This window comes from Gopherus evgoodei, chromosome 7 (assembly GCF_007399415.2).
Source record: "Gopherus evgoodei ecotype Sinaloan lineage chromosome 7, rGopEvg1_v1.p, whole genome shotgun sequence".
NCBI lineage: Eukaryota > Metazoa > Chordata > Testudines > Testudinidae > Gopherus > Gopherus evgoodei.
This window is the reverse complement of record NC_044328.1, coordinates 81,815,741-81,829,893: the sequence shown is the minus strand read 5'-3', so window position 1 is coordinate 81,829,893 and position 14,153 is coordinate 81,815,741. Positions and strand designations below refer to the sequence as shown.

At 46.0% G+C, this 14,153-nt stretch overlaps 1 protein-coding gene across 2 annotated transcripts in view; it reads left to right on the top strand.

The window, feature by feature from the left end:
• Positions 1-14,153, top strand: part of TUSC2 (tumor suppressor 2, mitochondrial calcium regulator) — a 48,046-nt gene that overhangs the window by 4,097 nt on the left and 29,796 nt on the right. The window contains exons 2-3 of one of the 2 annotated variants that reach the window (XM_030568505.1): positions 1,246-1,366; positions 4,986-9,201. In XM_030568505.1, the coding sequence (XP_030424365.1) occupies positions 1,246-1,366; positions 4,986-5,051 (187 nt within the window). In that variant the 3' untranslated portion in view covers positions 5,052-9,201. Of the gene's footprint in view, positions 1-1,245; positions 1,367-4,985; positions 9,202-14,153 lie in introns of those variants that run through there. The other variant, XM_030568506.1, reaches the window with a different exon arrangement.

Genomic DNA, 14,153 nt, shown 5'->3' with positions numbered 1-14,153 from the left:
TGTTCAAACGTATCATAAACTGGGACAAGGGGGAAGTTGATGATAACGGAGTTGATTCTGGGGCCTTTTACCACCAGGTCATAGGTTCTGATATAGGTCCATTAGTAGTGACGCAAGTTGGTTATCACCTGATGATGTAGATTCCTGTGAAATAAACTGGCCATCTCACTTTGGATCCTAGTGAAGAGGTGTTTACATCACAAACCCCACCATCTGTGTGCCTTGATTAACTCCATGGCTAGCAGATAAGCCAGACACTGAATCGATCAGACTGAATTCCCCTCTTGCCACAAGAAATCCTGAAGTCATTTAGTGACTTATTTTTCCCTTTAACTGCAGCAGTCTCTCTTGGGATAGGAGAGAGTGCTCTTGAACTGCAGGGTCCCCATTTAGTGAGCTTAGTTTGTGGTTCCTATTTCATGCCTGATGCAAGTGTGCTCTCTTTTAACTTAAAACTAGGTGTTAAGTTTGAGCAGTGAAGATAAGACTTGTTCTTGTAGTTTAAAATGGCCTTGTACCCTTTGTGCTGAATAGCTTTCTAGCTTGGCAACAATTGAGCTTGCTTGTCCAAAAGTGAAACTCTTCTGGTGTACCCTTGAGTGCTACAGATCTGCCAGCGTGTGCATGGATTCAGAGCTGATTTACCATGGCTCCATTGGTCTGTATTTAACTGCTTATAATTGCTTCTGTACAAAACCAATCATCCCGCTGTGTGAGTTGATAGCAAACCTTATCTCTGTATGAAGAATGGGAGCAGTAGTTCCAGCTTCTGCTTTCTCCCATCTCACCCCTGGTTTGGCCAGGCCCCTGTGATGGAGGGACTGCAATCTCCATGGTCCATTAGTCCCTTACCTCTCCACTGAGCCTCACTGTGCAACCTCGGGGTGGGCTGATCTGCCTACACAGCAGCTGCTGGCACTTCTATTGAAGTACTGTATGTATTTAATACCAGTTGTCTGAGTGGCTTTATGATGTGGATTTCTGTTCTACTAGGTACTGCACTGAGGCCAACTTCTTGTTTCACAGCTGCTGAACAGCTATTAGATGGAAATGACTCTTGGCTGCTGACAGGCTCCATATCCCATTTCCCAGTCCCGTGGTGCCCAGCCGTCTCCATTGTATAATGTCCAAGAGCGCTGATCTCTGCCAGCCCACTAATGGCCTCTTCCCAAAAAGTTTGGGGAGGGATCATTGATAGCCAGTCCTCCCCGTCCCTTATGTGCTCCTCTCCTTATTTCTTTGCAGCTCCATGTATTATGATGAGGATGGGGATCTCGCCCATGAATTCTATGAGGAGACAATTGTCACCAAGAATGGGAGAAAGCGCGCCAAACTGAAAAGGATCCACAAGAACCTGATACCTCAGGTAATGTGCTCAGAAACAAAAATGACCCACTGTGAGAGATTTTGGCCCTTTGAAGTGTCACCTGATGTGCTGGAGTGCTACTGAGTCAGCCTGTTCTGCCGGCCTGGGTTCATTTACCTGGTCTTGATGGGCTAGGCTCACAAGCTTCTTCCAATCAAGCCCACAGATGGGGCCACATCAGCTGCACAGAGAGACAGAGATCTGCTCTGGAAAGATTTAGCCTTAGAGCTTACCCCCACGCTCTGGTGCCCATTCCCTTTAAGGAGTACAAACCCAAAGATTTTATGAAATTCACCCCCTCCCTTAATGTGGAGGGAGATATGCACAACTTCTTGCCGCTGTTCCCCCCGCCCCCACGTTAGAAATTACATAAACTGGGTTATATTATAAACAAGAAATAAGTTAAACAACTACAAAAGGTGAATTTTAAGTGAATATAAGAGGTAACAGAACAAAGCAGATTACTGACCAAATAAAACAAAATATGCAAGCTGGGCTCAATATACATAAGAAACAGGTTACAAAATGTAATTTCTTACCCTAAATGTTATTTTAGGCAGGTTGCAAAGGTTCAGAGTTCCAGTTATATTTCTTTTCAGACTGGACCCCTGTCTCAGTCTGGACTCCTCCCCTGCCTTCCCTTCAAGTGGCTTTAGCAGTCTTTCTTCTTGGGCAGCCAGGCCATGGAGAGGAGTCCTGTTTGCCTTCCTTCCCACTCTTAAATTGGATTTACATAAGGTGTGAATCCTTTGTTTCACAAACTTGACTCCTCTTCCCTTCCAGTGGAAAGTTGCAAGAGGTCCCAGGTAATGTTTAGTATCAAGTGACAAGACTACCTGACACTGTGTAGTATTGCCTTGTCTGTGAGTCAGTGGCAGTATGGAGCATCCTCAGGAAGGCCAAGCCTTTTCACAGTCCATTGTCCTCGCTGATGAGTCGTCAGCCTGTCTGTCCACAAGAACCTGATACTTTGGGTAATATGCTCAGAAACAAAAGCTACCCTTGTGGGGACTTGACTGGTTATGTATTAGCGTGTTACGCAGGTCGCCTGGGTTTCCTTTGTGATCTCTTACCCATGGGGCACCTAGGATTTGTGCCAAGTCTCATCCCCTAGAAGACTAGTGGTAGCTGAGTGCAATCCTGACTAGATATGCCTATGGGACATGGAAACCTTTTGCCCAGATTTCTCTTTCTGCTCAAAGCTCCTGAAGGGAAGGGTGAGTATTCCACCCCCACCCTCGTGGCCAGGCCTCCTTGTTCTGAAGCAGAAATAAGATTGAGTAGAGAGCAGCTATGTATGGGGGTGTTCTGAAAATCCTGCGTGATTAAGTGCTTGGCTCAACCCCCCTACCTCTCACTGACAGGGGAGAGAGAAAAAACTATGAAATAACTTGACAGTTTTAAACACTAGTTTCCAGACAGCAAATGCCAGGGAAGCTCTGACGTTGGTATACCCCATAGAGCCACTTGATGGCGCCAGTCTGGAACAAAATCAAAACTGTGACTTAGTGAACTGGCACAGTGAGGTCAGGGAAGCCACTTAGTATGATACACTTGTGTCAGGAAGTCCCTGCTTTCTGAAGCCAACAGTCTGACCTTAAAAATGAACATTGACTCCCTGTTCTGTGATTTACAGTATTAACACTCAGCATTGATATAAAACCTCTTCATCTTTAAACCTTCTGCTCAGGTCCTTGGAGTTATCTTTTTATTATGAACCATAAAAGGAACAATATAACAAACTGTCCTAAAATCAGACAAAAGAATAAATGGGGCGGGAGAATCAGATGTAGGAAGGGACTGGGGGCCCAGAGGTTCTAAATGTGAGGTATTAGTTATGATTTGACTAGTTTTCAGGGGCTTAAAATTCAGAAGTGCTGAAGCAGATGTTAGGGTAGAGCAGACTGCATGCCAACACAGAAGTACTGCCTCTAGGTCAGTGAAAATGGGTGTGTTGTTGCCATTTGACAGCAGTTCAGTGGCTACTATGAGATGAATTTGGGGGGCTGGTGTCTCAGTCCAGCTTCTAGTGGGCAGCTGTCCATATTGCACAGCTGCCACTAATTGAAGCCATTGTTGGCATTCTTAGGAGAGAGGCTGAATGGGCTGTGTGAAGCAAGCTCCCCTTTCACTCCTTGAGGGGATCCATCTGGGCAGTGGAGTGAGGCACCTCGACAGGATGCATTTTCTACCTATGCTGTATTTGTTTTATGGACAGAGGACCTCATTCTCCAGGACTGTTGGGCTGGCACCTTTCATGAGCACTAAAAATAAATTGTCTAGCTGTGGCTTTTTGATGGGACTGAGATAACAATGAGTATGGATGAATCCCGGATTTCTATGGCCCCTGCTGGCAGGGGCCATGAGAATTCTCATCTGTTCCAGTGCTTTTGTATGTAGTTATGAAGGTCTTGTTTATTTTGCAAAATACATTTGTTGCATTTATGCTATACCCAGGCACCCATATGAGCTGCTGCCACTTCCTAGCAGTAGCTGCCATGTGACAGAACCAGTCCACAGTGTCATGAACCAAGCAAGGCCTATTAATTGGGAGGCCACAGGTCAAGGCATCCCCCAGTTGCTTTTTTTCATGTTACACTCCTGCAAAAACTGTGGCAGTTCTCCAGAAAATACAGATCTTTTATTAAATGTAATAAAACTGTTTTCCTCAGTTTTTTTGTCATCCTTGCACTAGGCCTTTGTCCTTCGCTAGTGCCGTATAGTTCTGGCTCTCCAGAAGCCTTGCAAGCACAAATGAACTAGTTCAATTCCAAGAAGCATTGTCACCATACTGCAGGTGGAGAAATGTAAGCACAAAGGGTGAAATGACTTCTCTTCCATATTCTAAACACTAGACCACATTCCCAGCCTCTCGTAAGTCTAGTGGGGATTGCCCTGGTTCAGTCCAGTTCTTATCCCTCTGTGAAACCAGAGCATAAATCCCACTAGCACACACATCTTTTGCCTGTAGACTCTGAAGCTACTTTGCTTTCTGATGTGTTTGTAGTGGAAGAATATTCACACCAGAGCACATTAAATGCCTAAGTCTTAGAGTTCTGCTTTAGTTGATACAGATGGTTGTTACGTTCCCAGTATCACTCCTTGGCCAGAACACTTGCTTGTGCACAAGTGTCTTTTTGATCTTTTTTTTCTTTTTGGTCACTTAGAGGCCTTTCTTTTCCAGTCTTTTAAATGACACTTAAATTAAAGGTGCCAGACTAACAGCCCTGGAAGCTGGTGACCTTCTAGTCATGGATCAGGTGGAACATGGGCAGTGATGGGCCGAGCTGCTTCCCCCCACTCTCATGCCATTGTTGTTCAGACCTGTCATGCTCAGCATCGTAAGATCTGAGCACCTGTCTTACTTTTAGGGGCTAGTTCTAGCAGCGCATCCAGTCTGTTTTGCCTGCCTGGTGCTCAGAGTGTCAACTAACAGCTCAGTTGTGAAGGTTTAATAGACTCTTGTCCATTAAGAACTGGACTGGGACATAAGCTCTATTGTCTGGCTCCATCTGCAGTGACTTGCAGAGCATGAGTCCTTTGTTTGCAGGCCTTTTCTTAGGACTCTGCTCTGGCCAGTGTCTCCCCTGCCTCACTACCCTCCTTGCTCTCTTTTCAGGGTATAGTGAAACTGGAGCACCCTCGCATTCACGTGGACTTCCCCGTTATCATCTGCGAGGTCTGAGCTGCGGGGGGGAGCGTGAGCTGCTGCTGTGTGCCGTCAGTGCACCCGACCTGCCCAGCCTTACTGCACCTAATGTAACCACACAAGGCTGCCTTGTGTCCCTGAACCACAATGGACTGCGAGCACAGATGCACACACTCTTGACTTTGGAGTTCCTCTTGCCTGGAGAATGAGAAAGAGATGGGGTGGTGCAGAATCGGCTAGTTACCTGGAATAGAATTGGCTAGGGATCTGTTCACAAGTCAGATAAGACATGTGAACTTGTTTAGCAACATGCTTAACAATACCATCGACTGAGTCAGAAGACTGAAATCCTTCTTGTGGCTGCCATCAGATGTTTGGGTGGATCACTGAACTGCCTGTGATGCTCGTGTTTGACGTTTTAAAGGGAGAGCCATCCTGCCTCTCTTGCTGAACAAAATCCCTGCTTCGCAGGTACCTGCCCCAGGTAGAGTTGCGGTCAATTAATTCACCTCTGTGGGGCTAGGGGCAGACCCCTAATGCTCCTGCCCTATGAAGTGGTGATGAATAAAAGGGTAGTGGTATAGTTTATCCTTTTGTGAGAGGTTGGTTATGCAGTACAGTCCCCAAGTTGGTCTGGGAATGAAGGGTAAATGGGGTGGTCTGAGGTTAAGTTAATCTCGAGAACCCCCCTGAAACAGAGTAGTGCTTCTCGGGAAGGTGGGAGACCAGATTTCATTGCATCAGACCTCAGTCTTCTCTTTTATACGTCCCCTTCCTTTGCTCAGCGTTATTTTGTACTTCTAGCGATATGGCTGGTCTGGTCCCCAGAATCCTTTCCAGTGGCTCTAGATACCCTGGCTCAGCTGTTGTTCAGACCTCTCTGAAAATCCATTGGCCACTGGTGGTGCTCTGCAGAGCAAACAGTCCTATCTTTGCAGCAAGATCAGTGGACACTGCTGGAAGCAGCAGCAGTGCTTAGAGCTGAGTGACTGGGCTGGCAGCCCATATTAACCCGCACAGCAGGGCTTAGCTTGCCATCCATTAGCATGCGTCTGCCTTGGCGGGAGCAGGCTGCGCTCCTATTGAGTGGCGTTCTTCCCCTTCCTGAATCTGGTGTGTTGAAGTGCAGGGTACAAGATGTGACCTCTTGTATTAGCCATAGGGTTTATTTTGGGGCTCAGTCGCTCTCGAAATGTGATTCTGGGTAACTTTCACGTGTTGATCGGTTGTGGCCCGGTGCTGACAGCATGCCCCGGCTGTGTGTAGCTGTGATAGAGCCAAGGCAGGAATGAAGAGATAGCTTTTACCCTCTAAAGCAGTTGGCATCAGGCCCCCACCCCTACCCCCGTCTTGGAAACCTCCCTGAGGTATGAAGCGTGGGTTCTTCCACTGCACCCATTCCTCTCTTTTTCCCTGTGGGGTCAAGAGAGAATGCAATGCACTTTAATGGAAGGTTCTCTCATCCCCACCCAACTTGATAAAGAAACACGTAGCTATTGGGGCGGCCCCCCTCTGCCAGCTAGACTCGTTGTGGCAGCACTGAAACTGTGCATTGGTGCGTCTGCCACTTCATGCCTGCTTCCTCGTTTGAAGGATTGAGGGGTAGCTGGCTGCTGCTGAGCCGGGGTGAGACTACCGCATCCCAGACACTAGAATTCATGATCTCTTGTCTTCGTCTTAAATGAGAATGGGCACAGTCGCTGTGCACAGGCAGGATGTCAGGGATCCTTACCATTGTCGTCTACTCCAAGAACCCTGGTGAAGCTTTAAAACTGGATCGAGACGTGGCTCCCACAGTGGTCAGCTTATTAGAGACATCTCACTTCCCCTTCCAGAGCATGTCATTTACGTTCTGAGCACTTCAGACACTTGCTACCTCGATTTTTAATTAAAGCTGCTCGTGCAACGTTGCTAGCAGTATCCATGTGTCTGTATTGGATGTATCCCTCTCCACACCCCTGAGAACAGTTCTAGGGGCTGTATGCCATTCTGATAGGGGTCTGGTAGTTAGCAATAGCAATGCTGGGTCTGTGTCATTGTCTCCCCATAACCTCAGACTCGGCCTTGTTCCCTGATCGCTCTCTGTAGTGGTTGGAGTGAAACCACAGCACTGAGGGACCAAAGGTTCTGCTCCCCCCTTCCCCTCCCCAGCTGCCATGGAAGTTGGTTTTCACAGGTAGAATGCTTGTTACAGCTGCAGCAGAGAGCACTTTTACACTGTGACGCTGAGCATTTCCTTCTAGATCAGTATTCTTCCACCTACATGGAAAAGTCGCTCTTAAAAAAATATCCTATTAAAAAGTCTCTTGTTTGCACCAGCCATTCTCTAGCAGGTGACTTGGGTTCATCTCAGACCAAGGCTCACAGATCTCCTTGAAAGAGGCACATCTCTGGTGGCAGAGCTGGGCTGGAAGATGCCATCTCCAACAAAGGAAGGGATCAAGTTATGTGAGGCTGACTCAACCCTGGACCCCTGCTCTGATATGGAGAGACTTAGCTGTGAAAACTACCCCCTTGCTGCTGCTTGTGGGGTGTGTGCAGGAGACAACTTGGGCTGGGAGCCCTCCTGGCTTCTCTTATGGAGGCGAGAGACTGCAGGAGGCCACTGGCTTCCTCCTGAGTGAAGAGCAGTATTGGTTAGGTACTGAGTGGTGGGTGGAACCTAGCACTGAAGAAATGAGGTGGTGTTTGGTATGGAGGAGAGTGCATGGGGAGAGAGAGATGAGAACCGCTGGTCAGTATCTTATGCCCCCTACATGTCCCCTGGGGCAGAAGTTGGTAGGGCATCACCTCCCATGTGCTTTGGTGTGGGGTGTGGTACCTGTCTTTGCAAATGCAGGGATAGGCTCCTTATCCTTGTGCTGGGCAGGTTTGGAGCAGCAGGGTTAGAGCTGTGTTGTGAATGCCAAACTGCCCTAGGGCAGTGTCGTGGGCTATGCCAGGTGGAGCCGGCCATTGTTAAACAAGCTCCGTGCCAAGAGTTGATCAGAAATGAGTGAGCTGTATGGTGAACTAGCTCTTTTGGGGAAGACTGTGTGGAGGGAAAGGCAAGATGCTTCCCACTAGTATAAAAGAGAGAGAGCAGGGAGGGGGATTAGAGTCCTGAGCAGGCTGAGCTCCCCATTCTGTGATTCACAGAAACTGTCTGCACACCACAAGCAGCAGGGATGAAGGGCTTGACTCTGGAAGCAGATGGTGTGTTTCATGGCAGCAAGCAGGGCAGGCCGGGAGACAGTGCATCTGGCAGAGCTTGTTGAATGGCTTTCACAGAGGAAGCCAGGCCCTCCCCTTTGCACAGGGGTTTGTGTAGCACATCTTCACCTTGGCAAACCCTTGCTAGGCTTGGGAGCAGGAATGGGTTACTTACTGCATAGTGAGTAACACTCTCGGGTTGCCCAGCCAAGACTGAAAGGCACTAGGTATGTCTACACTGCAATTAAAAACCTGTGGCTGGCCTGCACCAGCTGACTTGGGCTCATAGGGCTCGGCCTAAGGGGCTGTTTAAGTACAGTGTTGACTTTCAGGTCCAGGCTCAAGGACCCTGTGAGGACTGAAGGTCTGAGCCTGAAAGTCTGCACCACAATTAAAGAGCCCTTGAGCCTGAGTCAGCTGGCACAGGCCAGCTGTGGTATTGAATTACAGTGCAGACATACCACTGTGTGCAGAGTACAGTGACTGTTTCTCACGTCTGGCCGTAACATAGTAGCTGAGCCTTCTCATGTTCTTTTACTGGCCGCCTTGCTTCAGAATAGGGAGAGGTGGCCAGAGCACCCTTCGCTCAGCAAAGCACCATGGATAACCTATACCCACTTTCACTGTCCTTTAATTGCTCTGAGACAGCCTGTTGGGGAAACTCCCTCTCTCCACACACCCCCGCCCCGAGCAATCCACTCAGAGCCTTTCCCCAAGGAAGGGCTCATTCCACCCTACTTCTAAGTCAGCAGGCTTCCTACCCCTCTTCCTGACCCACTTCTTTCTAGGCTGGTTAGCCATTGGGGTTGAAGCTGTGCAGTCAGTCTGCATGGAGTCTGGCATCCCAGCCTTTCTCTCCCCCAGCCCTATTTCCTAGTAGCTCCGGTCCCCTTGAGCCTACACAGATGGGATGAGGACCACCCTTGGGAACTGTTGAAGGGATATTTAAAATGTGAAGGTGATTGTAAATAGTATCTCTGTCCACTATATTGTTGAAGCAAGCAAAAAAAACCCACTTGGTTTCTTTTCAAATTTTTTACAACTTCTTTCTGTGCGACTTTGTGCTTTCAAGTGTGGATGTGTAGAATTGTACCCACCAACGCTACACTTACAGCTCCTCTAGCGAATGGATAGGAGCTTCCGATTCAAACATGTACAACATTTATGATCCTCCTTCCTCTGCCTTTGAGTGTATCTGTCTAATTTTGTTAAATTTCAATAAAACTATTTGTAGATCCCAAAAGTTCAAGAGCTGTCTTATTTTTAGAGGGTAATTTTGTAACTGGTCTCACTGCCTCTGTATGTAATGGAAAGACAGGACATGTTAGAGCTAACATGATATGAACTTACCATGCAGGTTTTACCCATACAGATGTCACAGCCTCTGTAGCAATCCCCCTAGTTCTACTCAGGGGCCTTACCTGATTCTCTCTCCCCTTCAGTTGTGCTGACACAAGGAAAGACTCTTCTGAATTGTGCTCAGACATAGAGCTTGCCTGAGGGGGACACATCTGTCTGCTTACATCCACCTCAGGATCTCAATCAATGTCTCTAAAGCATGGTGTTTTGTGCCATCTGTTTTGTGGTAGTAAGTGAAAGCCACCAAGCTGGGTTGTTCATAAACAGATTTGTAAATAGAACAGCCCTAGTGGCTTTGGAATCTATCTGTGGAGTCTTTATAAAATTAACAAAGCTTATCTCCAGCTGATTGAGCTCTTCCCTTATAATTACACAATTGTTTTCAACTGATCGGGGGGAAAATGAGGCAAAGCTAAGCATAGCAGCTCTTTAGACTCCTGTAGCCCAGTGAATGCTTCTAATCACCCCACCCCACTTGAGATCACAGGCATGTGGTACCTCGACATGCTTACACCCAACATTATTGCTACGTAGGCTGTTCAAGTGCCATGTGTGGATGCAGTTTGTGGTATTGAACACATGAACGGTTAGCCTTGGGGGCTATCTGAGTGCTGAAGCTTGGATTATGTGGTTGTAACAAGTCTTCTGCCCACCCCTCTTCCTGGGGTCCACTGGCTGCCCCAATAAAGCTCAGAGAGGCTTCTAGTTCTACAGCACCTGTGGCTTTATTTACACCCTGTTCTCCCACCACCAGTGATATACTATATACAAAGCTTGCAGGCCTTACAATCTCCTCTCCTACATGGAGTCTGCCCTCAGCATGGAGACTGACTGTCCCCTGGCCATCTCCCTTCTGGCTGCCAGCCAGCCTTTATAGGCCTTGAACCCTCAGGCCTGCAGGTGCAGCCACTTCTAAAGGCCAGGTACCGGACTTCTCCCCAGCCCCAATCTATTTCCCCTGATTGGGGCTGGCTGAGCAGGGGCTAATTAGGTGCCTTTGCACCAGCACCCTGCTACAGTGGTGTTGACGTTTATTTACATCATGATGGTCTTGAGGTCCTAAGGCCTGGTCTACACTGAGGGGAGGAGGGGGATCGATCTAAGTTACGCAACTTCAGCTATGTTAATAATGTAGCTGAAGTCGACATACTTTGATCTACTTACTGCGGTGTCTTCACTACGGTGAGTCGACTACTGACGGTCCCCTATCGACTCTGTCTGCACCTCTCGCCCAGCTGGTGTACAGGAGTCAACTGGAGAGCGTTCGGGGATCGATTTATCACGTCTAGACTAGATGCAATAAACTGATCCCCGCTGGATCAGTCGCTACCTGCCAATCCAGCCAGTAGTGAAGACATATCCTAAGATGTGAGTGATCCCCTTGCAGGTACTGGAGAAGCAAATGGGCAAATCCTTTATGGATTTGGTAGAGTTAGTTTGCAAGGATTAATGTAGCAAGAATTGCAAGTTTGTTGGCCCTGACACCACAGTTGTAGTTGTAACTGGAATTTGGGTGATCATCAATCATGTTTGTTTATAGTAGTGCCTAAGGAACATAAGAATGGCCGTACCAGGTCAGACCAAAGGTCCATCTAGCCCAGTATCTGTCTACTGACAGTGGCCAATGCTAGGTGCCCCAGAGGGAGTGAAGCTAACAGGCAATGATCAAGTGATCTCTCTCCTGCCATCCATCTCCATCCTGTGATGAACAGAGGCTAGGGACACCATTCTTTACCCTTCCTGGCTAATAGCCATTTATGGACTTAGCTACCATGAATATGTTCAGTTCCCTTTTAAACATTGTTATAGTCCCAGCCTTCACAACCTCCTCAGGTAAGGAGTTCCACAAGTTGACTGTGCACTGTGTGAAGAAGAACTTCCCTTTATTTATTTTAAACCTGCTGCCTATTAATTTCATTTGGTGACCCCTAGTTCTTGTATTACGGGAATAAGTAAATAATTTTTCCTTATCCACTTCCTCTACATCACTCATGATTTTATATACCTCTATCATGTCCCCCCTTAGTCTCCTCTTTTCCAAGCTGAAGAGGCCTAGCCTCTTTAATCTTTCCTCGTATGGGACCCTCTCCAAACCCCTAATCATTTTAGTTGCCCTTTTCTGAACCTTTTCTAGTGCTAGAATATCTTTTTTGAGGTGAGGAGACCACATCTGTACACAGTATTTGAGATGTGTGCGTACCATGGATTTATATAAAGGCAATAATATTTTCTCAGTCTTATTCTCTATCCCCTTTTTAATGATTCCTAACATCTTGTTTGCTTTTTTGACTGCCTCTGCACAATGCATGGACATCTTCAGAGAACTATCCATGTTGACGCCAAGATCTTTTTCCTGACTCGTTGTAGCTAAATTAGCCCCCATCATATTGTATGTATAGTTGGGGTTATTTTTTCCAATGTGCATCACTTTACGTTTATCCACATTAAATATCATTTGCCATTTTGTTGCCCAATCACTTAGTTTTGTGAGATCTTTTTGAAGTTCTTCACAATCTGCTTTGGTCTTATCTGTCTCGAGTAGTTTAGTATCATCTGCAAACTTTGCCACCTCACTGTTTACCCCTTTCTCCAGATCATTTATGAATAAATTGAATAGGATTGGTCCTAGGACTGACCCCTGGGGAACACCACTAGTTACCCCTCTCCATTCTGAGAATGTACCATTAATTCCTACCTTTTGTTCCCTGTCTTTTAGCCAGTTCTCAATCCATGAAAGGACCTTCCCTTTTATTCCATGACAGCTTTTAATTTACATAAGAGCCTTTGGTGAAGGACCTTGTCAAAGGCTGTCTGGAAATCTAAGTACACTATGTCCACTGGATCCCCCTTGTCCACATGTTTGTTGACCCCTTCAAAGAACTCTAAATAGATTAGTAAGACACGATTTCCCTTTACAGAAACCATGTTGACTGTTGCTCGACAGTTTGTTTTTCTATGTGTCTGACAATTTTATTCTTAACTATTGTTTCGACTAATTTGCCTGGTACCGATGTTAGACTTACCGGTCTGTAATTGCCGGGATCACCTCTAGAGCCCTTTTTAAATATTTGCGTTACATTAGCTAACTTCCAGTCATTGGATACTGAAGCTGATTTAAAGGACAGGTTACAAACCTTAGTTAATAGTTCCGCAACTTCATATCTGAGTTCTTTCAGAACTCTTGGGTGAATGCCATCTGGTCTCAGTGACTTGTTAATGTTGAGTTTATCAATTAATTCCAAAACCTCCTCTAGTGACACTTCAATCTGTGACGGGGTTCCTCAGATTTGTCACCTACAAAAGCCAGTTCAGGTTTGGGAATCTCCCTAACATCCTCAGCCGTGAAGACTGAAGCAAAGAATCCATTTAGTTTCTCCGCAATGACTTTACCGTCTTTAAGCGCACCTTTTGTATTTTGATCGTCAAGGGGCCCCACTGGTTGTTTAGCAGGCTTCCAATCAAGAACTGCTGGGAGCTGTAAAAACACATAAGAAGAGCATGTAATCCAGATGAGAGAGACCCATAGAGTGGAGGGAAGAGGGTAGAACACACCAGTCGAGTAAACAATGTGGCAAAGATTGTGGTGTTCTATGATTTTTTTGGGTGGGTTCAGACAGGAGCCTTGGTTTGATTCCCACTTTTAACTTATGATTGGAACAACCTCTAAATATAATTTTCTTCTAAATTATAGATTTGGGATTGGACAAAAAATTGTCCCTAGAGTTTCAAAAGCTCTGGTTAAACAGATTTTTAGATGCCAACCACTCAAATTGTCAAACTCAAGGATGGTGTCTCATGACTTTTCTGTGACCTCTCATGATAGGCACTGCAAAACCACAAAGTCTTGGGCAGGTCTGTCCGCATGCACTCATGCTGAGGACAAAATTGGTGTTGGAACAAAGTAATCTGCAGTAGTTGCTAACAGTGATCCAATCTATAGCAGCTGCTATGTGTAAATTTCCATACAGTTTATGCTTCAAATTTAAGCTTTGTTATACTGTACTTTGAACTTCTGCTTTTCAGTAAAGGCTGTTATAATGTAAGGGACATAATTTTATGATCTAATGTAAAACTTTAAAGTCAAGTTATGTTCCTACGCTCCCTGATATTTGTCTAATTAGGAGTAGTTGGAATTGTTTTTTTTGGAGAAGATTTCAGAGTGCGATTTGTGCATTCAGAAGTTAGTGTCTTTGTTTTATGAATTCTTTCTCTATGAAAGACCAGACTTGTACAAATCAGAGGAAGGTATTAAAGCTTTTTATGCACTGCTGTGAGAAAATTGTGATGGATGGAAAGGGAAAGCTTAGACTGTCAATTCGCCTGTTACAAGGGCAAAGTTAAGGTTGTTTAGAGTGCAGAATTTTTATTTGGTGAGGGAATGAATGGGGGTTTTAAGAGTAGCATCTGAATTATTTGTGATTCTGTGATTCCATGTTTGTAACGTTTGGGTTTTGCTGTGTAAAGGAATGTCTTGTTTCAAAATACATTCAGCAACCTGAACTAAAGTTAACTTTCCCTTAGGGCTGGTCTCCACTGGGTTTTACTGGTAAAACTTATGTCTTATCAGTGTGTGTTGGTGTTTTGTTT